Below are 22,328 nucleotides of genomic sequence, written 5' to 3' on the forward strand. Positions count from 1 at the left end.
TGAATAAATTTTAAAATAACTTGCTACAAAAATTGATTACTTTTTTAACTTACTATTAAAATTTCAGTACTAAAATTAAAAGTTTTGAATCTAAAGAGCTAGTTTTAGCTAGAATAGCAAAGTTTGATTTGTTTGTTATCTTTATAAAAAAAGAAACTACTTTTAATAAAAATTTTAAGTTTAGGTTAATTTAAAGAATAATTTTTGTACAGTGAGATTAAAACTGCATCACAGTATGAACTGTTTATTTATTATTTGTTTTTTTTTTGTTATTTATCTTTAAATTATGTTGTTAATATTTTTTGTTCTTATTATCAATTTATTTTTATTTTATTAGCAGTTATTAATTGCTATTTTTGCTACTATTTGTTTATTCTTGAATCATTATCACTATAAAACAGGTTTAGCTTTATGGTTTGCTAACAAAATGTTAGCATTTGTCCTTGTAGAAAATTCTCTCATAAGTTTATACTACTGCGGTGCACTAACTGGTTGCGTACTGTTTGAGTGTAAATTCTTATGAAGTTAATGAAGTTATAAAATTTTTCCTTATGGAGTTTTGCATCAACATTGGTGCACATTTGAAATCACGCACCGAATCAGTATACTGGGTAATTTCCCTAACTTGTCACTAATTAGTATTGATATTTCGTTTTACTTTTCAAATACTAGAAAAACTTAGTTGAAAAACGGCAAATTAATAAGAAAAAATAAACAATTAAGAATAAAGATATTACATTTTTTTTACTTCTTTTTTTTTTGGGTGACACGCATGCGCCAGCGTCCCTCCCCACGCTACGCCCCTACTAGGTATAAAACACATTGACTAAAACATGAAAAATAGATAGTACTAAACAAAGTTTTTAACTTTCGTGTTTGCTGTCTTGTTTTGCTTTGAGTTTAGTTTTGATATAAAAATTTATGGCAATTGATTCATATTTTTTCCTTTTCGCTTTTCTTGTTAAGTGATTCAATCCTATCTGTTTTATTTATTTAGATTTTTTCTAAGTTACAAGTTCTAACTAACGTTCAATTTAATTTTCTTATGACGTCATAATGTGTTGCCTCTGAAGTAGAGTAGGCTAAAAACAGGTAAATGTTTTAAAAAGACAAATAATAATATTGTTTTTATTCTAAAAGTGCTAGACAACTTAATACTTTTTAAGACTTTGTATAGTAGTATAATTGTAGTTTATTTTACAGAACATATTAAATATATTTCAGTTTAAGCACTTTAGTGAGTAGTTTTAACCTACTTTTTATTAGAAGATTTTATAGTAAAAAATAAAACAGAAGACTTTAAATGTGTTCATTTAATGTTTGAAAACACAAAATTAAAAGTAGACTACTTTTCTTTAAACCTAAACTTGAGTTTAAAAAACAGATTAAATTTTGTATAGACATTTATACTAATTTTTTTCGCTTGAAACATTAAAACCAGGTTAAATTTTTACCGACATGTTAGTCAAAAAATAAAACTACTTAATGTTAACAGGCAGCATTAAACAGACACAACTTAAAACCTAAATACGTACATAAACTTTCCAGAAAAAGACTAGACGTTCTAATTAAATTAAAAAAAAACGTCAACAGGTTATGGAATATATGATGTAGAAGGTAAGGAACAAGGACATTATAGTAACTGCATGCAGTGCATTCGTAATCCAGCAAACAATCAAATTAACCGCTGTACCCCGACTTGCCACGAGTTTTATACTAGATACTGCTAAAAATAAATTACTCGGTGGAGTAAGATATACTTTTGCCTTTTTAAACTTTACTGCATACAGCTCTTCTATGGAACAATAATTGTATATATTGAAACCAAAGTTTTAAACGTATGAACTATTACTTTTAACAGCTAAATGTTAAAGAGTAACCCTAACGTGTTTATAATTTTATTTAAATAAATTATCTTCCAGTCAATAAAAACTTCATTAATGTTTTTTTGTAAATAAACCAACAATAGTCATTTTATTCTTTTGCTTTTTCGAGGTATTTTAAGAATAAAAGTAAATCAATGTACGTATTTGTTTTTATTTAATTTAAGTTATGATAGAGAAAACAGTCTTATAACTGGTTATAAATGCATCTGTACTACTAAAGTAAGAATTTATACATTGATTTTTTGTTAAAATTAAAAACAGTCTAAATTTAAATTGAAAGAGAAAATTATTTGACCACAAAGTATCTTTTTTTAAGATATAAATTTTAAACGATATACTGTTTGAACAAAAAATCTTTAAATTTACGATTTCATTCGTAAAACTACTTTTAAATGTTGCTTTTAAAACAAGCTAAAATTTTACAACAAAATCGTAAACCAATTGTTTATAATAAAAGAATTCTTTTTATACAAACAGAAATATTTTATCTAAATTTTTGTTTTATAGTGAAATACTTTAGTAAGATTACGTTAAATTTTAGATTTTAATATGTGCAAATATTTAAAAACTATTCAGCTTAAAACTTTGTAGAAAATAATGATACGTTAAATGAAATTAACTTAATTATCTGTTGAGTTTTCTTAATAAACTATTTTTGCCAAAGTTGCCCGTGACATTTTTTTTTAAACTTTAATAACTTTGTTTATACAGAATTTCATTTAAAAACAATATTTTATACTACCATACAACTTAAATTATAGTTGATTTGTTAGTAAAACATAAAATATTGAAAATATCATTTAAAATGTAGTACATTTTTTAAAATAAATACACTAAAATTCTAAATAAACTAACTAATTTTAAAACCATATAAAATAAAAACAAAAAAAAAATTCGTGCTGTATAGAAAACATTTAGTTAAAAATTATATTTTCTAAGATACAGAAATACCGTTTTAACTTGATAAAGATAAATTTTACAAAAACTATGTTTACTACTGGGAAGTTTAAGGTTCATATATAAATATTTTAACATTGCTTTTTCTGGTAGTGATTTTTTTCGTAATGTTTTTGAGGCAGTCAAACTTTTTGACCGTTTAAATACCTTTTTAAAAGTGCTTGCCTGAAAGTTTTTGTAAATTAATCTTTTGAAGTATATTTGTTGCCTAAAATCACATTGTATATTTTCACAAGTTTAATATAGAAATCCGCTTTTTCGCTTATTTATATCCACAAATGTGCATAAAAAAAGACTCTGGGTAACATTAAATTAAGTATTTTACACACAAAACAAAAACAAGTAGTACATAGTGTTTTTTTTTTTTTTATCACAATAAGATTGTTATTACAATAAAGCAAAAAAAAAAAAGAACTCTTAAAAGTTTAACTATTGTAAAACTATTTACTAAGCCTAGTTTTTTGTAAAAAGCAAATCATAAAAATGAAACAAAAAAAAAAACAAAATAATCACAAGTTTATCTCAACAGTATTCAAAAGTCGTATGCAAGTGTACTTGTAGAAAATCCTCAATCAAAACAGCTACATGTACGGGATCTCGGGACCCTCGAGATCCCCGTGAGCCTTCTTCCTCAGCAACGACGTTTTGCACGGTCCGCTGATCAGGGAGCTGTCGATGTGATCTTCGGACGGCTTCTCCTTCCACGCCGCTGATATCTGTTGTTTGTTTCAATACACGTTTTATTTATGTAGATTGTAATAGAGCGATTTTATATAGCTCTGTTATGAGTCCGCTTTTTTTTACAAATTACACGTTTACTGATGACTATGTTTATTGTAAATTGTTTTAAGACGGTTGTAATAAATATAAAGTTTATTATAACAGTAGTATATACTTTGTTGTTATAATTAACATACTAACAGTTTAACCTGTTTCTACTGTAGTACGATTTCGTAACAAAAAATGTTAAATAAATGTAAGATTTGAAAAAATATTCAAGACACTTAATTTTAATTGTATTTTTATCTTTCCAAACACAAAAATAGAATTTTCGCTAAAAGTAAATATTACTTTTATCGTTTAAAACAACTTATAAACTTTGATAAATTATTCTGGTTACCTATCTTTTCAAATATAGTTTAATTCTACGAGCTTTTTAAGATTGAAGGATTTTTAAGATTTCGAAACAAATTAGTTAATTTACTAAATGAAGCCACCAGGATTCAAACCTCTTCATTTCTCCTCATCACCCTCTTGATGTTCCTCCCGGACACTTTTTGAACCTCCTCCTTGTTCCAACCCCTCATCAGGAGTTCCGCTATCAGCTGCGGATACTTGGAAACATCCTCCAAACCTTCCGGTGTGCTGAAAAGTTTTAGTTGTAGTTTTTTGTTGGTTAGCTGAAAAATACTAGTTTTGTGTTGAAGTAGGGTTGAGAGAATTTTATTTTCTTAAAACTATTATTTCAAATGTTCGCACATAAAAGAAAATAATCAAGCTTTAACATATTTATAGTGTTATGTAGCCTATCTAGGTTAAAAGTCTATTTAGGTTATTTAGTTTAAACACTTATCTAGACTTAACAGTTAGACCAATGATATCCATTGTTGAATTAAAACAAACTTTAGTGTTAATCTACTAAATAATACCTAGAAAAAGCAGCTGCCAGCACAAGTTGTACGTGTACAAACAAAAATCTAAACAAAATAAGTAAATAAAAGAATCGAAAATTACATACGATCCGACACCATCGTAATCTCCACCGATGCCAATATAATCAACACCAATGAGGTTCTTTACGTAATCGAAATGGTCTGAAATATTACTTTGTACATCAAATTGTCGAATTAGTTTATACAATACATTCGTTTAGTTAGGATACATTAAATCAATAACTATCTGTTTTATTAAGTTAAATTTTGTATTAGTAAATAATTTGTATAAGTAAAATAAACTAATACTTTGCCTTGAAAGGTTTCTACACTTACTTCTAAGCCATTGATATTATGAGAATTAGCAAGAAATTACAAAACAAGACTTATCTTAAAACTTATCGGCTTAAACTTGAACGTAGAAATTACTTTATTGAATTCATTTATACTATATACTTCAGTTTAAAGTTGTTATTTCTTGTTTACATCTAAGGGTGATGATTTTAGTTTTTTTAAACTAAAAAACTAACTGACAAACAAAAAAACCTAATATTTATGTTTTCAATGTACTCAAATTGTATGTAATGGTCATTGTTGTTGGAAGCTATATATTCTATTTTATAAGATGTATTTAAGCTATAAGACATAATAAAGCTTGACGACATAAAAAAGTTTTAAATAAAAATAATAACTATCATTAGTTGGTTTTGCAAGTTTTTTAAAAAGTTATAAATAAAGTTTATAGAAACTAATTGTTTTAACCTGCAACTTCGGCAAGAGTTGCATTTTCATTGCAAGAGATGTAATAATTGTAAAAATTTATCATCAAAACTCCTTCGTTTTCTTTCTGAATTTTGATTAATTTATCTTTGTAATAGTCGTACTTAAATACATTACATCACAAACTTTTCTACAGAAAAATAGCAAAACTGTTTAAAAGCATGTATTAACAAGTTTAAAGTGAAAATACAAATACTTACTTTTATAAAAAAATGTTTTTTTTGTTTAAAATATACTATGACTGGGTTATAAAAAGTAATTAGTATTACGTTTTGCTTTGTGAGCAATATAAGTTACATTTATTCTGTAACAAAGTGATATCAAGGCTCAAGCTATTTAGCCATATATCAAACAATTAAGTTCACGAAATATTTTTATAAGTTAAAACTGTTTAAACTTTTGCATTTATACACATTGAGTTTTTAGTTAAAATCTGTACACTTATGGTAAGAAAATTCAATTTTGTAAAAAAAAAAATCTAAAACCATTAAAAAAAAACTTACAATTTTGACAGTTTATAAAGGTTATTAAACCCAATTGTTAGCGTTTATTCACCATTTGATTATTAAAAACTCAAACTTATATAAGAAATATTCAAAAAAAAAACGAAGTAATTTAAAGTAAAAAAGTTTTAACAACTTCAACTTCAAACTGACCAGTTTGAGCAGTATGTGGTCCGGCACGTTCCTGCCCGACCCGCACTCAGACCTGGCGGAGGAGTGGCTGTAGATGACGGGTGACACCGAAACCGCCAGCGCGTCCAGCATGGTCTGGTCGGACACGTGGGACAAGTCAACCAGCATTCCCAGCCTGTTCATTTCCAACACCACTTCCTGTGTGCATGTGAAAAAAAAACTGTTTGTTTTTTGCATGAACGAATACAGAATATTTAACTTTGTGATTATGTGTGTGATGCAATGTTCATTTTCAATACCACTACATGAGAAGGTTTGTTGTGTGAAAAAAAAGCACTAAACTTTATTTTATCATAAATAAAAAAATTGTTTATGTGTATCATGAATTTTTTCTGTCTGGAACATAACTAATGGCCGTTGTAAATATTTACTTAGTCTTTGTAAAAACTTTATCAATACTGTTTTTATGACTGGAAATAATAATATTTGTTTATAAAGTTTTTAAAGAGGGGGAAAGTTGTTTTTTTTTAAATCAAAACAAACTAATAAATAATAGAATAATGTTTCAACATTACGTTGACATCTGAATGTAAATAATCTATTAAAAACTACTGCAATAAAAAAAAAACTGTATATGAAACTTAAAACCTTAAAAAAAAATATTAAAAACAGTTAGTTTTAAAATCAATTTTAGATTTTTTAGCGTACTCTTTTTTAGTTTTTGTCAGACTTAAAAAATATCATTTTCTAGAAACTTGTCTTAATATAGATTAACATTTTAAATAGGTTAAGTGTTATAAATATAACAAAACAGTTTTGTATAAGTATTTTGAAGATTTATATATTGTTAAACTGACTTATATATTTTATGTATTTTGAAGTAAATATTAAATATGTCTAATAGAATAACACAATTTAGTTTGAGTATTATTAAAACAACCAACTTTTCCAAAAGATGTGAGGCCTTGAGTAGGGTTGTCGGTGTTCCAAGCAGTCGCCCTGGAAAATTTAAATAAATAAGGTTTAAACTTAATTAGAATTTGATTAAGGAAGTAATTTATTGAAATATAAAAAAATAAGTTTTAGTCTATCAACTTTCATATGCTCTTTGTTTTTTACCTTTTTTAATAAAACAATAAATATGTATATTTTAAATTATTTAAGTACACTTTAATTAAACTATTTAATTTTTTTTATTTAGTTTCAACTTGTTATCTACAGCTATTAATTAAATGGATCAAAACTTTTTTCAAAGTTTCGTAGAATAGATTTTTATTATTTGTTGCTCCTTAAATTTAGTGGCAAATTTAGCATTCTTTTTATATTGTTTGTAATCTATAATCAGTTCTAAAACAATAAATCTTTGACTTTTATTAGTTAGTGTTCTCAAACTATTTTCCACGGAAAAGTTCTGCGCGTCCAAACTGTTAGTACGTCCATTTACAAAACATTGAGTATTTCATACTTTGATAAATCATATTCTTATAGGTAACAAATTTAAAACCATGGAATATCGCAGGAATGCGTCAACGTCATGTATCTCGCTCCTAGTAAATAAAACATCCGCAAGGTGGCCAGTGAGCTGTCGATCATGTGACCTCCCTCTACGCCAATCGTTGAAGCGATCTTTCCGCGTGACTGCGCTTCTTCTATTTCTATTAAGAAAAAATTGTATAGTGCAGTAAATAAAATTTTAGATGACTTATACAATTTAAAAACACCTTATATTAAAACTAACCCATGTTAGGTTCATAAAAACCTTTACTTTTGACTATGCTGATACATTTTAAGAAGATTTACCTATGTAACTTACCCTTAACTTACATAAAACAAAACAAAGTTATCAGCCAACCTTTAACGTTGGTGACGAAAACGAGATCATCAGGATAATAATCGATGAACCTCCTGATCGTGTCGAACTGCTCCAAACTTTGACGGATCGCATCTTTTCCCGATGAACTGCATGTCCCGTAGCAGGCCCAAAACTTTTTTACAATATCAAATAAAAGCTAATCCATTAAAAATGAATACTTTATGTTGACGAGTAACTACTATATGGTGAAACAATGCTTAAAAGTATAGAGGCTTAACATTGGTAAATTAGCATTAAACTATATAGTTTAAAGCAAATCACAACTTAATTTGTTTATACGTTGTTATTATACTAAAAAAAATTCGTTTGATAAAGTTTTAATTATGGTAAAAAGTTTTGTAATTGAGGTAAACATTGACTTTTTTCTAACCTGCGCACCGACCCTGCCTTCCCTAAGTCTGGGTATGTCTGTGTGAGCCGGACCGCCGTACACCTGTGACAGGTCCTGATCGAGGTCGACATCGTTGAACTTGTTGTCCAGTTGTCCTCTCAACTGCCACGCCCAGTCGTTGTGACTGTCATTTTTAAATGATATATAAATGTTTGTTTTGATAATTTGAGTACATTTTACACTATTTTAATCCTTGTATGGTGTTTTTAGAAAGATATGTGTTTATTTTTTCATATATAGCTTCTACTTTCGTTTAATATTGTATATGAAAAATTAGTAAGATAAACTATGCTAAAAATATAAACTATATTGTTTTTGTATATTATAAGGCAAGCAGCATCCTAAATAAAATTTTTAAGTACTTTTCTAAAACTAATTAAAATAAAAAGGCTAATGATTAAAATATATTAATTATCGTAACTATATATTAGTTAAAAGAAAAACACAACTGTGAATAAAATTTAGCTATAAAGGGTGATTTTGTGTATTAATGATATTATTATAAAAAAGTTTAAGCCGATAAAAAGTCATGTTAAAGCCTTACAAATCATTCTATGATAACAATTTAAATTTTTTTCTCTTTGCCGATTGACAATATGACGTAGTTATGTTTTATTCATAACAGATATAAAAATTGCAAAATTTTCGTAATCAACACAAAAAGTTAAGACCTGATTGCAGACATATTAAAAAAAGCCAGATTTTTTTATGTTTACTAACCCATCAAATATAGGTTCTTCGTCCAGATAAGCATTAGCAGCACTCAGGTAATTGCCTTCCCCGGAGAGCGGTATCACTATTGCCAGTGATATCGACAATGCCACCGCTATGCTTACTGTTGATTTATAAAAAGTTTTTTTATGTTGTTACATTTAAAAAAGTATTAAAAAATTGAAGATCGGCCTTTTAGTTTTGTATTTGTACCAAATGAAACTAAAAGGCCGATTTTAAATTTTCTTAAATTATTATGAAATTTATTATTATTATATGATGATATGTTTTTTTAATGGTTACAAAAATAAAAAAACAGTTTAAACAGAAAATATGTATACTACACAATTTTTATAAAATAATACATTTCATAAACACAGTAAGTATAATAAACAAAAGTGATTTTTAAACTAACACAAAATTGTTTTAGCTAAAGAATTAGATAGTGTTTATTATTCTTATCTTAATTCAATTTACTTGAAGTGATAATTGATTCATTTAATAAAATCCTTCGATACAAACGTATAAAATACGATACTGATGAGTAAGAAATTAATTAATTTTTTTTTTAAAGTTTATTTAGTCATGCATTTGTACTTACATGTTTTAATTTTATGCATACATTGTTAGATTAGGCAACTAATTCTAAAACGTATAGTAGGAACTTACCAAACCCAAAAACTAAAACTTTAGTTTGCATTTCTTTGTAGATTTGTTAACTGTATAAAAAATCAATACTAATAAATTAAAAATATACAAACTTTATAAGTTTTATAAGTTTTCAGTACGAAATAGTTTCTTAACTACTTTTTTTTCTCACAAAACTAAAATTAATGCACTTTTAACTTCAATTCAATGCCTTTTAAATACTTTTTTAATGTTTTACTTAATAAAACCAACATGTATTGTCTTTGTTAATGTTTAAAAGCTCTAAATAACAAAACTGTTACATGTTCGGTTTAAATGTTTTAAAGTTTTGTTATATGAAAGAAACTTATGATCACAAATAAACTGGTTAATAATTTAAAATAAAAATATTTGTTTTCAACGTTTAAACGAAAATATTTGCTTAATTACATGAAAGACAAATAAAAAATCTCCTACTTAAATAAATAGTGTATAATAGATAAAAATACTTTTGTTAAAACTTCAAAGTATTCAACAGGTGTTAGAATATTATTTTGATAAATGCGAATTTATATAAAGGTTTGTTTATTTTGCACTTTCTATACATTATCTTTTGTTGGTAAAACAAACAAACTCATTGTTGTCCGAATTAAAAAAAACCTGCTATGTATTATTTGGACTTCGCTAACACTTTTGTTAAGGTTATACTTAAGCAATTTTTGTGTTTTTTTGCTCAATGTACTAATTTGATAAGTTTTTTTTTGTTGACTTTTTTAAAATTATTAGTATTAAAATTCTTCTTAAAATATATTTCTTTATAACTTTAGCATTTAAAACTAGCGACCTAAACAAAATAACTTCATAAAACTAAGTGTTTTTGTTTTATAAGCTTTAGTTTAGTAAGTCTGTAAGATTTTGACAAACTAAGCAAACAAACTTGGTGAAACAATTTCGGCGCTCTCAAAATTAAACATATGGCCAAATTTATTTTACTTAAATACATAGTTAAACAAAACTACCTTTAATTTAAATCGATGAACTTGAAGTTAATAGTTTGACTGTTGTCGAAATATTAAGCATTTTAAATAAAATTAATAATAATTTTGAAAGTTATAACATTTTCAAAACTAACAATTATTGAATGGTAATTGTCGTTGTTCGAAGTTCTATAATAAAGTACCAAAATTTTCTTTAAAAAAAAAATAATTAAATCTTAACGTATTTGAAAAAATATTTCTTAAAAGTTTTAAGTATTTATTCGCAAAGTAATTTCATAATCATACGGCTGAATAAAGTTATATATCAAACGAATTTTCATTTTAAAAGCTTATTTATTTAATTCTAACGCTTACTATTTTGTTTTTGTTTCCTTTTAATTTAAATAAAGAAACATTTCATAGTTGATTAACAATTTTTTTTTCTACTTGTTTTTAAATCAAAATATTAAAACAATTCTATGAACTACAAATTATGAAAAAAAAAACATAAAAACATGCATCTTAGTTTTATATATTTTAATTTATGTAACCTAAAATCTCATAAGCAAAACTAACATGCTGTTATTATCATGTTGTAAACGTTAATTGGTGAACTTATAACACAGTTTCATACTTAAGTACCAAAGCTTTTAATCTGAAAAAAAAGTGGAGTGCAGGACTATCGGTGGGTTAACGATGCAAGCATCAAATGTTACCAAGGTACGTTTGAAAAATGTTTTGTAAAATTCTACTTATAACTATTTTTAAATTTAAATTATATGTCTTATTTAGATATTAGATTACTAATTAAGTCGTTTTACACACAGAGTGCAGCATTATTTTAACTGTAGATTTCGCAACAGCGTAATTTGATATAAGAACACCCGTCAGCCCGATCTCCTAGGTTGATTGTGATTATGGGTTTTCCCCAATTTCGAATAAGTCGGCGTAGTGCATAACTTTCGGGAGGGTTAACGAGGCAAGTACCAAATATTACCAAAACATGTTTTAAAATAATTTTGTAAAATCCAGTTATAAATATTTATAATTTTAAACTAAATGCCTTATTTAAATATTTGATTACTAATTAAGTCGTTTTACACACAGAGTGCAGAAGCATTTCAACTGTAGATTTCGCAACAAAGTATTTTGATATAGTAATATCCGTCAGCTTGACAACTTACAATACATATGTTGATTGTGATTGTTATTATGGGTATTCCTCAATTACAAATAAGTCGACGTAGTGCAGGATTTTCGATGGGTTAACGAGGCAAGCATCAAATTTTACCAAGGCACGTTTGAAAATAATTTTGAATTTATAAATATAAAGTATGTGCCTTATTTAAATATTAAATTACTAACTAAGTCGTTTTACGCACAGAGTGCAGCATTATTTTAACTGTAGATTTCGCAACAGCGTAATTTGATAAAACGACACCGGTCATCCCGATCACTAACAATACCTAGATTTAATATTTTTGCGAAGATAGCTATTTTACCAGCACTACACGCAAAAAAGTGGAAACTAAGGTTGATTCGACTCTATTGTAATGCAACGATGAAATTGTTGGCATGTGTAGAAACATTCAGACCTACAAATACACTTACAAAGTATTTTACACTTTGTTTGTAAATAGTTTTTATCTTCAAAAGCATTGCTCACGGAACTGGTGTATGTTTCAAGTTTGGGTTATTTAAGATATAAAAGTTTGATTATGAATAACAAAGTTATGATTATTTGAAAAATAATTAAATTAGGAAAAGTAGTGCTCTGTTTAACTTAATAATTTAAAATTAATTAGTGATCAGCTCAATTAGAAGTATAAAAAAAGATTGTTACTAACTTTATTGACCGAAATTTGACCTACAAGTTTGAATGATAGTTATTCAAAACTGTTTCAAACTAGTTTGATATGAATTAAAAATAAACTTTTAAATAAAACTTCCATTTTAACCATATCATTTTTAAATTTAATTATCATACTTTTAAAGTAAATAAGGTTTTACTAGTAAAATAAATGACGAAGCTTTGATTAAGTGTAAGTAATTAATTTAATGATGAGAAATATAAAAAGCAAGCCGTTAACTACAGTTTAATTTTATTTTAATGTTTAAATTTTTTTCTGTATTTTGTTTTCAATACTAATTTTTAAAGATTTAACTTTGGATTTTTTATCTTAATTTTTTGTTTAGCGTAACTACATTTATAAAAATCGGTTTGTCTATATACTATCAATATTTTGTTGAAACACATTTAACTTAATTGACTATTGACTAAGAGCTCAAATTTAGCTTTTCAAATTTTATTTTTACTACTGTTAGAATTTTTTTCTACAAATAGTCGTTTTAAGTCATGGCAAAAAACAAATTTTACCAATTTTATCTAATTTTTTTAAATGTATTAATTGAATTAATTTGCTACTAACAAACAATTCAACTTCAAAAACTAATAAAAGTTTTTGTTTGAAGTTTTTTAAAACGTACTTTTAACCAAATGCTTTTCATTTAAACTCTTTACCGATAGTATAGTATTTTTAAACTAACAAAATAACTTAAAATATTATAATCATTCTTTTCCGTGAATGTTTAAAAAATTTATTTTTAATAACTTTATTTCCATGGGAAAAAGTGATTGTTAAGACAATAAGATAGATTTAAAACTAAATTTTAAAAAGTTAACGAACATTAAAATAGTTTGTTTTTGTAAAATATAGACAACGAAACAGTCAGTTTGCGTGTCAAAAGTTCAAATAAAAAATATTTAACGCTATTTTTTTTAATTTACAATAAACTGGAAGGTTAAAAGAAACTATTCTATCAAGACTTTTTAAATATTATATCACATAAGCTATAACAACATTTATATTTTTATATACCAGCTAAGTAGTTTTTTGAATAATAAAAAAATATCGAATGACCTGATGTAAAAAAAAGATCAAATTAAGTTATTACTGAATAATAATTAACTTTAATAGTTAGGTAACAGAACAGTTATTTCTCATATTAAAGTTTTTAAGAATAACAAAGATTTGAAAACAGTTTAGTATAGTCATATTACTAAGTTATTTATACTTTTTTTTCTTTTAATATTAATAATTTTCTAAATTTTAAAACTTCACAGACTAAACTTATGAATTTAATTTATTTATAATGCTTCTATAATTTACCTTGGCAGCCTTCGCTTAATTTAAAGCATATCGGATATACTGTTAAATGCCTGACTTAAGTAAACAATCTTTGCTTTTATTTTAAATTGATATTTTCACTTAATTTAGCAAAGACGTTTTAGACTAGTTGAAGTAAAAGTACTTGTTTTAAAAAGATTATTTAAGTTATTAGAATAACAAAAAAAAAATATCTAGAAAGTTGTATTTGTAACTTTAATCATTTTTAAAGTGTTCAAAAAAAAACTGACTTAAGTATTTAATTCATTTATGCTGAATATTATTTTAGATAAAACTTGCAGTACCTTAAAAAATAAAACGTGTTTTAATTCTTGTATTTTATATGAGCATAAAACAAAAACATATTTAAAAAGTAAAGCTTCTAACCTATTATTCAATACGGTATATAAGTAATATCGTTAAATAAATTACTTAATTAAACTAGAAAAATCATATGGTCTTAAAGAAAATGTTCATTACCTGTACTTTTCTTTAAAATTTACACTACTACTTTTTATATGTGAATTTTTGTAATTATGCTTTTAGTTAACAATTAGTTTATCACAAGTTACATACTCTAAACAATAAGTAAAAAAGATAACAGTCGATGCGAATTAAAGTATTTAAACAAACAAATTTGGTTTATAAGTGTTTACGTTTAATTTAATAACGGTTTAGTTATTGCCGAAAACTAACGATTTACGTACAAATACAACAGAACAATATATCCGCTACAAGGCGCAAATGAGCAGCTGGTTTTGTTAGCAGCAGACGGAGCGTGAATTCAAAGCAGGGAATACAATACAATGTGCTATACAGCCAAAGGGCACACACGGCAGTGCAATTGATTAACAATGTTAAGCTGATTTATATTAGAAAATATTAGTTTGAGAATAAATTGAAAAACTTGTTTTTTTAAGTTTTAATTTGATTTATGGAATTACATTCTTTTAAAAATTTAGCAGGTAGTTAGCAAAGCAGCAATAGATTGATTAAAAAAATTGAAAAGTTTATTCAGGGTTGCTCGAGTAGCCGGTGTCTTTTGTTGATTTTTGAAATATTCGCTTACACACATTGTGTTCTGTTTGTACACCTTGCTAGTGAATAGTTTTCAGCGGTAATGAAATATCAGTTTGAATTATACTACGCTTTACTTTTGTTTGAATTTATTTACGGTCTGGTTTTGTGCACAGTTTTGGTGAAACATAAAAATAATTTTTTATTACTTTTATACAACAATACTTTTTTTTGACTTGTTTGTCAAAAACTCTTTTTTACTACAGATATTTTTAACAAATTACCTTTGGATGCATTGGTATAATTAACTAAATCTTTATTTAGTAAGTTTTATCTTACACTTACATGCGTACAATAGAACTAATTTCCGTTTTCTATTTTTCAGAAATTGAATAATGTTTAAGTTTACAAACTAAAATGTTTTTTGTTTTTATTATTTCAAAATATTCAATAAGTTACAAAACATAAGTTACTTCATTTAATTGATATAAAAGTTCCGATGTTTATTAAAGTCCTTTCTTTCGTTAAATTTAAAATCAAAAACAATTTTAACCAGCACAAATGCTTAAGTCTTTATATAAAATGAAATTAGTTTGAAAAAGTCTTACAAACAAACTTAAGATACAGCCAATAATTTATTTAAATTTTACATAAAGTAAATAAACATAATAGATTCTATTAGTGCTTCGGTATAAACTAATTGAAATTTATACTACAATAGAAATCAAGAAACTTTTTGAAATGACTTTTTCTTATGGGTTTATTTGTTAAATATTTTTACCTTTTGTTCAAACTTGAAAAAGCACAAGTTAAATTACATAAAATGAACTTCACAACATTATGTTTTATATCATAAACAAGGAAAAACAAAATAGAAGCGACATTTCTTAGGCACATTTTTCTACTAAAACTTTAATTTTATGCAAATACCTCGACCATTTAAAAATAGAAGTTTCAGTCGAACACGTACCTACAGCTACATGGATATGAATAGCACGCATTCTTCTACTTATGAGCGCTTAAAACCAGAAATTTTTCAGCTTTAATTCTCAGCAAGGCGACCACGTAAAAGGGTTACGCCCAGTGCAAAGCTACCAGAGAAATTTTGCAAAAACTTTCGCGTTAAAATCGTCACGTTTACGGCTGAAATATCGGAAATTTCACATCAAAAGTTGACTTTTTGTCTTGTTCTTTAATTACCATAATCTATCTATCTATCTATCTATCTATCTAATCATTTAGTCGTAAAATTGAATTGATATTTGTAGTAAAATGCTTGTTATGTGGTAGTTTGTAAAGATAATAAGCATAAGTGAATTTCAAAAGAGCCTTATATAAACATTGGTTGTTTGTTTTCTTAAGTCAAAACTGGAGTAAAACTTTATTAGTTAAACATGGTTCACCAAATGAATAAAAAATATAATAAACATTTTTTACGCATGCAATTTTACTTTCAGATGTAAAGTGATAAGCTAGAGAGTTTTTGAAACTGCATTATTAATTTTTTGAAAAGGTGTTTTGTTTACCTTAACTTTGTTTATATTTTAGTAAAAAACAGTTTATTAAATCCTTAACAAAATAAGTACATTTAAAGGCAACTCGTGTAAAACAGAAATATTTTTGTATTATGTGTTACATAAGTTTTTACTTCTTCAAGAAAATAAAAACTTTAAAACTTTTTATTATGTTTTGATTTAAAACATATTATTAACCGGTTTTTATTTTTATTTTATAAAATTAGCTAATTCAAGGTAAAAATACAGAAAGAAAAATGTTTAACTTCAAGTTTACATAACTCCTTCACATATACATGTTAATCAAACATAACATAATTTATCAGAACTGTTTTTAAGTTTTATTGAAATAAAACCTTAGCTTTTAAAAAATCTAACATTTTGTATTTTGCATTTAACATGTATGTTAAGGAAATAAAATAAAGCATTTTATCGTAAATATTTCGTTACATTTATTTTATTGTGAACATTTCTATTTGTTTAATTTTTGTACAACATATTTTATAATTGTGTTTGTTTTTTGTAAAGGTTTTAATGTTCGGCATTTTAAATTAAACCAAATTTAGCTAAGAATGTGTTTTATTTGTTTTTATACTTTTTTTTTCACAAAGTTTGAGAATTATAATAGTTAAAATATTTATATTAGTTTGTATTAGATGTGTTTACATATATGTAAAAAAATATTTCTCAAAAATAAAAACATGATTTATGTAAAAGTAAACGTTTTAGAAGTTTGCGTTTTGGTTATAGATTTAACTCTAAATTAGTAAACATGTTTAACTAGTATAATGCTGTTTTATAACCTTTAGTTAAGCTATTTACTAAAAATTTGCTTAAAACAGTTAAAGAAGTTGTTTGTATTATTTTTTTACTCGACAAAAATCTAAAAATAACTAAGTAAAATGAATTAAATAAAAAGCGAATAAATCAAATATAAATTAATAAATTAATAGTATTGTTAGTTTTATGAGTCAAACAAATACTGCTTAAATATAAAGTGACTCATCTATAAAAGTCAAGGTCAGTGATAAACATCCAATTAGAGAGTTAAGAACTCAAAATTAAAGAAAACTAGTAACGCCTATTTTGGTTATTGCAACACAAAAAGAAATACTTAACTTTTTATGTTTGAGTTTAAAACTAGAAAAAAATAAATATAAAAAATATTTTCACACATATTTCGCTATGAGTATTTCGTAAAACCGCGCAAAACAGTTAATTCTAGTAATTTGTTTTTTCTTCAAACTAAATTAATTAATGCCAACAATCGGTGAAATTAATGCCACACTTCACGGAATGTTGCAATTCGTATTTCTCCTCTTAATCTTTCCACTTTCTTCTAAATACTAGTCAGTCTAGTGACAGCTGCTGCATTTTACGTCATTATCAGTCAGTTTTTATCGCTAGCTTGCTTCATTGTTATAAGTACGAAAAATTAGACAGTAATTTATTAGTTTTGCAATTTATTTAGGTGTAAATGTGGTAAAAAAAACAAATTCATGTTTTAGTATGCTTTTTGTATGGTCACAGTAGTTTTTATTTGTAAACATTGTTTGTTTTATATATTTCTATTATATACAAAGACGTGGTTTAGTTTGTTAATGTTTCTTTTTTAGTTAAAGAGGTATAAATGTTTAAAATCGTTTTTAAACATTTCAAGTAATTTTTGAGAAAAAAAGAGTCTGTGTTTTGCTTTGAGAAAAAGAAACTTTTTTAAAACATAATTTTTTTGGATATTTTGCTTAAAAATATAAAAATGAATTAGTACAAAATATTAATTATAACTAATACCTTAACACTTTTCTATACATTAAACATACCTGGTTTTGTTTATAAAGTTTAGTTTAATAATTAGTTGAACTTCATTTATTTAAAAAAAATTTTAAATTAAAGAGTAGAAGTTGAATGCTTTTACAACATATAGATGCAATTAAAAACTATTTAAATTATCGTAACAAGATTTAAATTAAATAATAATCGTTTCTTTTTCAGCTTTGGGTTTTTTTGCCCTTTTTGTTATCCGAATAACTTCGGTAACTACTTGTTAGTAATTTGCACATTCAAATAGTTCCAAGATTCTTGTTTTTTATTTTGTTCCAGCACTGATGAAATTATTTTAAGGAAATTCAAGTAAAGAACATTCAAGTAAAGACAAAGTTTACAAGGTAAGGGAGTCATAAAATTTTCGTATAAAAACTAAGTAGATGTAGAGTCATAATGTAGAGCAGGGGTCGGCAGGCAGTTGGTGCTCGCGGGCCAAATTTCAAGTTTCCAAAATCTTCGCGGGCCGCAGTTTTAGTTTTAGTGACATTTGAACAATTTTTTTAATTTAGTTTTAGTCACATTAAAGAAAGTTTTACTTTTGTTCACTTTATTAATTTTAATGATATTTAGCTACACATAGAATGCCTATTTTAATTATAAATATTTATTGGAATAAAATTTACATTGACAAATATACTTAAGTCTTAATTAACTGTGTACTATTTTCAACATAATTAATGCTCAAATACTCTAATAAAGTACTTTATTAGTAATTAATTAGCTTTTAACATAGTTTTCACTTTTAAAAAAAGTGCAAAACCTTGCAATTAATATAGCTCAGATACCTAACTAAAACATCATCAGTATAAAAAGTACACATTGTATAAGTAGATCAGAAAAAATTACAGCTAGTAAACTACACTACAGTCATAAAAACTGTTCTGAGAATTGAAAGATCTATTTTAAGTGTTTGAAATAAATGTTTACCTGAGTTTCTTTTAAATGTCTCAAACAGGTTTAAACTAGTTTGAATTTTTCTAATGTTTAAACTAGACTGTATGTTTGGCAACCCTTTTTAAAATAAAGTCACAAATTAAAGAAATAATAAAGTTTATTAGCTGTGAATTAAATATATAGCAAAAATAATATCATAAGTCAGCTTGAATGGACAATTACGTTTCTTAAACATTTTCAACAAAATTTAAAAATTTGGTAAGCCATTAATAAAGTAGAAAAACTTAACTTTTTATTGAACATTTTAGCAATTCTTTATCTGCAATAAATATATTGTATTTAAAGAATAAATGTGAAATATATGATGAGCTATAAAAACTAAAAAACGTTAGTTAGGAGTTATTGGGAGAAAAAAAATACAAATAGCTATAGTTAGTTTCAACAAAGCAAATGATTATATTCAGTAACTACAGACTGATCAGAAAAATTGTTAAGACAAGCTATAAAGTAGCAAAAATACTTACTACAAAGAAGATACCATTTAGAATTAAAATTTTTCTTAATAATTTAAAGTAGTAGGTAGTAAAATTTTTTTGTTTATTTCTTCAATGTTAACCAGAAGTCGTGTTTAGTAAATCTCTAAAGATTATAAAGCAGCATAAATCAAATTAGAACTTTAATCAATCTGTTAAGATGGGAGACCTTGTACAACAAATATTGCTCATCTGAGAGTTTTTATTAAAAGTGTTTCTACTGATTTTGATTTTTTAGAAAAGTTTCTAGGTTTAATTCCAATGCACAACAATAGGTAAATGCGTTTTAAAAGCAAAGATGAATTGCACTTACATAAAGTTTTCAAAAGTATAACTTTCTGCTTCTTTTTTTGGTATAAAATTAAATTATATGTAATAAAAAAACTGTCTTTAGTAATGTAGCAATACTGAATAGATATTGTTAAGCTACTTTTAATGTGTTTATAAACAGTATCTATATAGTAATTTTTTTTGTGTCAAACGAAATTTCATTACTTTACACGTAAAAATTGTTTAAAATGCCAGTTTTTTTCACTATTTCTCAATTTCAAGGTTTTTCTAGAATTTTTAAGCATAAATATTCAAATTCAAAGCTTTTCCGGGATTCAAGTTTTTTAGCAACACTAATTGTTCACACCTATATGTATACAATTATAAAATTAATGTTTCAAATTTTATCAGCTGCAAGACTTAAAGTTTAACATATCTTATAATTCAAACCGACACTGTAAGTTGTACAAAACATACATCATTAATTTAATTTGCCTGTCATAAAGCATAAAAGCCAGCATAAATGACCAAAAACTAGCCTAATATTTTGGTACACAAATATTTTTTTAAACAAAAAACTGAAAAATGACTAATTTGACTTTATATTTGAAATCTACAGATAGTCATAGTTTAAGTGTGTGGCAATGTATAGTTGTTTATTTGCTTGATTTTGAACTGTATTGATTAACAATATACAAACCTTATAAATTTACCATCCCTAAATTTAGCTTGTATTAAAGAGGTACTTCAAAAAAGCAGCCACTGTGTATATTAGTGCAAAAAAATTAACTTAGTTTGTCGAAAAAACATTGTTTGAATTATGAAAATGTATACCTATCAAATAATATTTTAATTTATATAATGTATTGTTTTAAATGTGTTTTTACACACCTAGATACTACATGTATAAACAATAATTTTAGAAAATTATGAATTAACTAAACTTAATCCAATTTAAGCATTAAATAAAACGTGGTTTAAAATGGGAACCGCTAATTTCCAACCCTCGATCATAACCCACCCGATCAAATCAATCCGAGAACCGCTTACCAACCAAAGGTTAGGGGTAACAGTGAAAGTAAAACATAAATTATAGTAAAAAAAAAATACTAGAAATTAAAGGAATAAATAAAGAAAGTTAAATATATTTTCGAGTGGAAATTGTGCGCGGGTAGGACTTAATCGGGTGGGAAATGATCCTAGTGGGAATTGTCAGTATGCCCATTAGAATATGAGCATCTTTGTACATTTGTGTGCATAGGAGTTTAAAGTGCTAAACTATTTATAAAAAAATCAAAATGTGTGAAAATCAAAATAAAATAAACTTTTTTTCTTACTAATATGTTATTTTAGATGTTTTTGTGCACAATCAAATATAACTTTTGGTAATAAAACATCTATAAAAGAAACTTAGTTTTAAAAAACATGTAAAAAACACCTAAACTTGCTGTTGTAAGAGGAAAGTTATGATGAAACTGAAAAAAAAAACCTAGTGGAGTGCTAATCTGTCTTTTTTACATTTTTAAGCTGATACTGTAAAGTTTTTTAGTTGTTTTAAAATGTTAAACAGGGACTTAAAACGAAATTAATTAAATTAAACAAAATCCAAAATAAGTTTAACTTAAAATATTTTTTGCTCAGCGGGCCATATTTACATGCTCGCGGGCCACAAAATTTTGTTCCGCGGGCCGCATTCTATTCAAAAAATAAACGTTCTCGCGGGCCGCAGATTTACTCTTCGAGGGCCGCATTTGGCCCGCGGGCCGCAGTTTGCCGACCCCTGATGTAGAGTAACTGTTGTAACTGCTTTAGTTACATTTAAAATTGTCTGTAAAATTTTCTGGTCAAATTAATTTATTTTAGAATATATATCTTGATTTTATACAAGATACAACTTATAAATTTCGTTTCTAAAATGTAGCTCCCTTTTTAACTGTAACAGCTTTTTGCGTAATCATTAACTAACCATTTAAATTAAAACTAAATTTAAGGCTTAGCTGTTTTACCTTTTACTTAAAAACATGAGTTTACAATTGTTTTTATCACAGGAAAGAAATCAAAGAAGTAAATATGAGGTTTGCCTCATTAGGAAGCATTTTCCTTGCTCTACTATTGTTGTTAAGCTGCCACAATACTAATGGACAAGATTCTACTGAGTCTAAAGGTTAAAAATACTCGTTTAATGTATTTAAATCTGTGATTGGATATGCTTCAAAATTTGTTAGAAATTAGTTCCAAAATAACCAAAATGATTGATTAATATATTGTTGATTTGATTTCCTTTAAATCTTTAATTAAACTCAACAGTTTGACTAGTTTTTGAAACACTAGTAAATGAAAACCAAAACAAATATTATGGATGAAGTTTATAATTTTAAATTATTTTAAATCTTAGTTTAATTCGACCGTGAAATTTTTGTATTTATTTACTAAAATAATTTAAATGTATGGAGAAAGACAAATATTTGACATATGCTCGTTAGAAAAGTTTACCTTAAGCAAAGTTTAACTTGTTTTGACTTAAATTTGCTTTGATTGTAACATTTTTTGGTTTTGTATCTTTCTGAAAAAAATTTGCTTTTAAAAAACGGCATTGTTCAAGCTTTAACATTAAAGGTTA

The 22,328-nt window shown here is 25.7% G+C and overlaps 2 protein-coding genes across 2 annotated transcripts in view; one reads left to right on the forward strand and one right to left on the reverse strand.

Annotated features, from left to right (window-relative positions):
• Window positions 1-3,424: 3,424 nt before the first annotated feature.
• On the reverse strand, window positions 3,425-11,081 carry LOC145845999 (dipeptidase 1-like). Its single transcript, XM_082952964.1, has 11 exons — window positions 11,066-11,081; window positions 8,895-9,009; window positions 8,154-8,298; window positions 7,763-7,895; window positions 7,415-7,565; window positions 6,855-6,909; window positions 5,932-6,108; window positions 5,258-5,342; window positions 4,582-4,657; window positions 4,073-4,208; window positions 3,425-3,559 (listed from the first exon to the last, which is right to left on the reverse strand). The coding sequence occupies exons 1-11, from the start codon at window positions 11,079-11,081 to the stop codon at window positions 3,425-3,427; spliced, it is 1,224 nt and encodes a 407-aa protein (XP_082809090.1).
• Window positions 11,082-18,261: 7,180 nt separating this feature from the next.
• The window catches only part of LOC145846000 (uncharacterized), a 62,226-nt gene continuing 58,159 nt past the window's right edge, over window positions 18,262-22,328 (forward strand). The window contains exons 1-2 of the mRNA XM_082952965.1: window positions 18,262-18,352; window positions 21,757-21,872. Coding sequence (XP_082809091.1) covers window positions 21,779-21,872 — 94 coding nt within the window. The 5' untranslated portion in view covers window positions 18,262-18,352; window positions 21,757-21,778. The remainder of the gene's footprint in view (window positions 18,353-21,756; window positions 21,873-22,328) is intronic.

This window comes from Thalia democratica, unplaced genomic scaffold (genome assembly GCF_965202585.1).
Source record: "Thalia democratica unplaced genomic scaffold, ktThaDemo2.hap1.1 HAP1_SCAFFOLD_240, whole genome shotgun sequence".
In the NCBI taxonomy this organism is placed as follows: domain Eukaryota; kingdom Metazoa; phylum Chordata; class Thaliacea; order Salpida; family Salpidae; genus Thalia; species Thalia democratica.

Coding starts and splice junctions, on each gene's coding strand:
- LOC145845999 (XM_082952964.1), bottom strand. Junction 8,299..8,894: donor GAAGAACCTATATTTGATGG/GTTAGTAAACAT, acceptor TAAAAATGACAG/TCACAACGACTGGGCGTGGC. Junction 4,209..4,581: donor GATTACGATGGTGTCGGATC/GTATGTAATTTT, acceptor AAAACTTTTCAG/CACACCGGAAGGTTTGGAGG.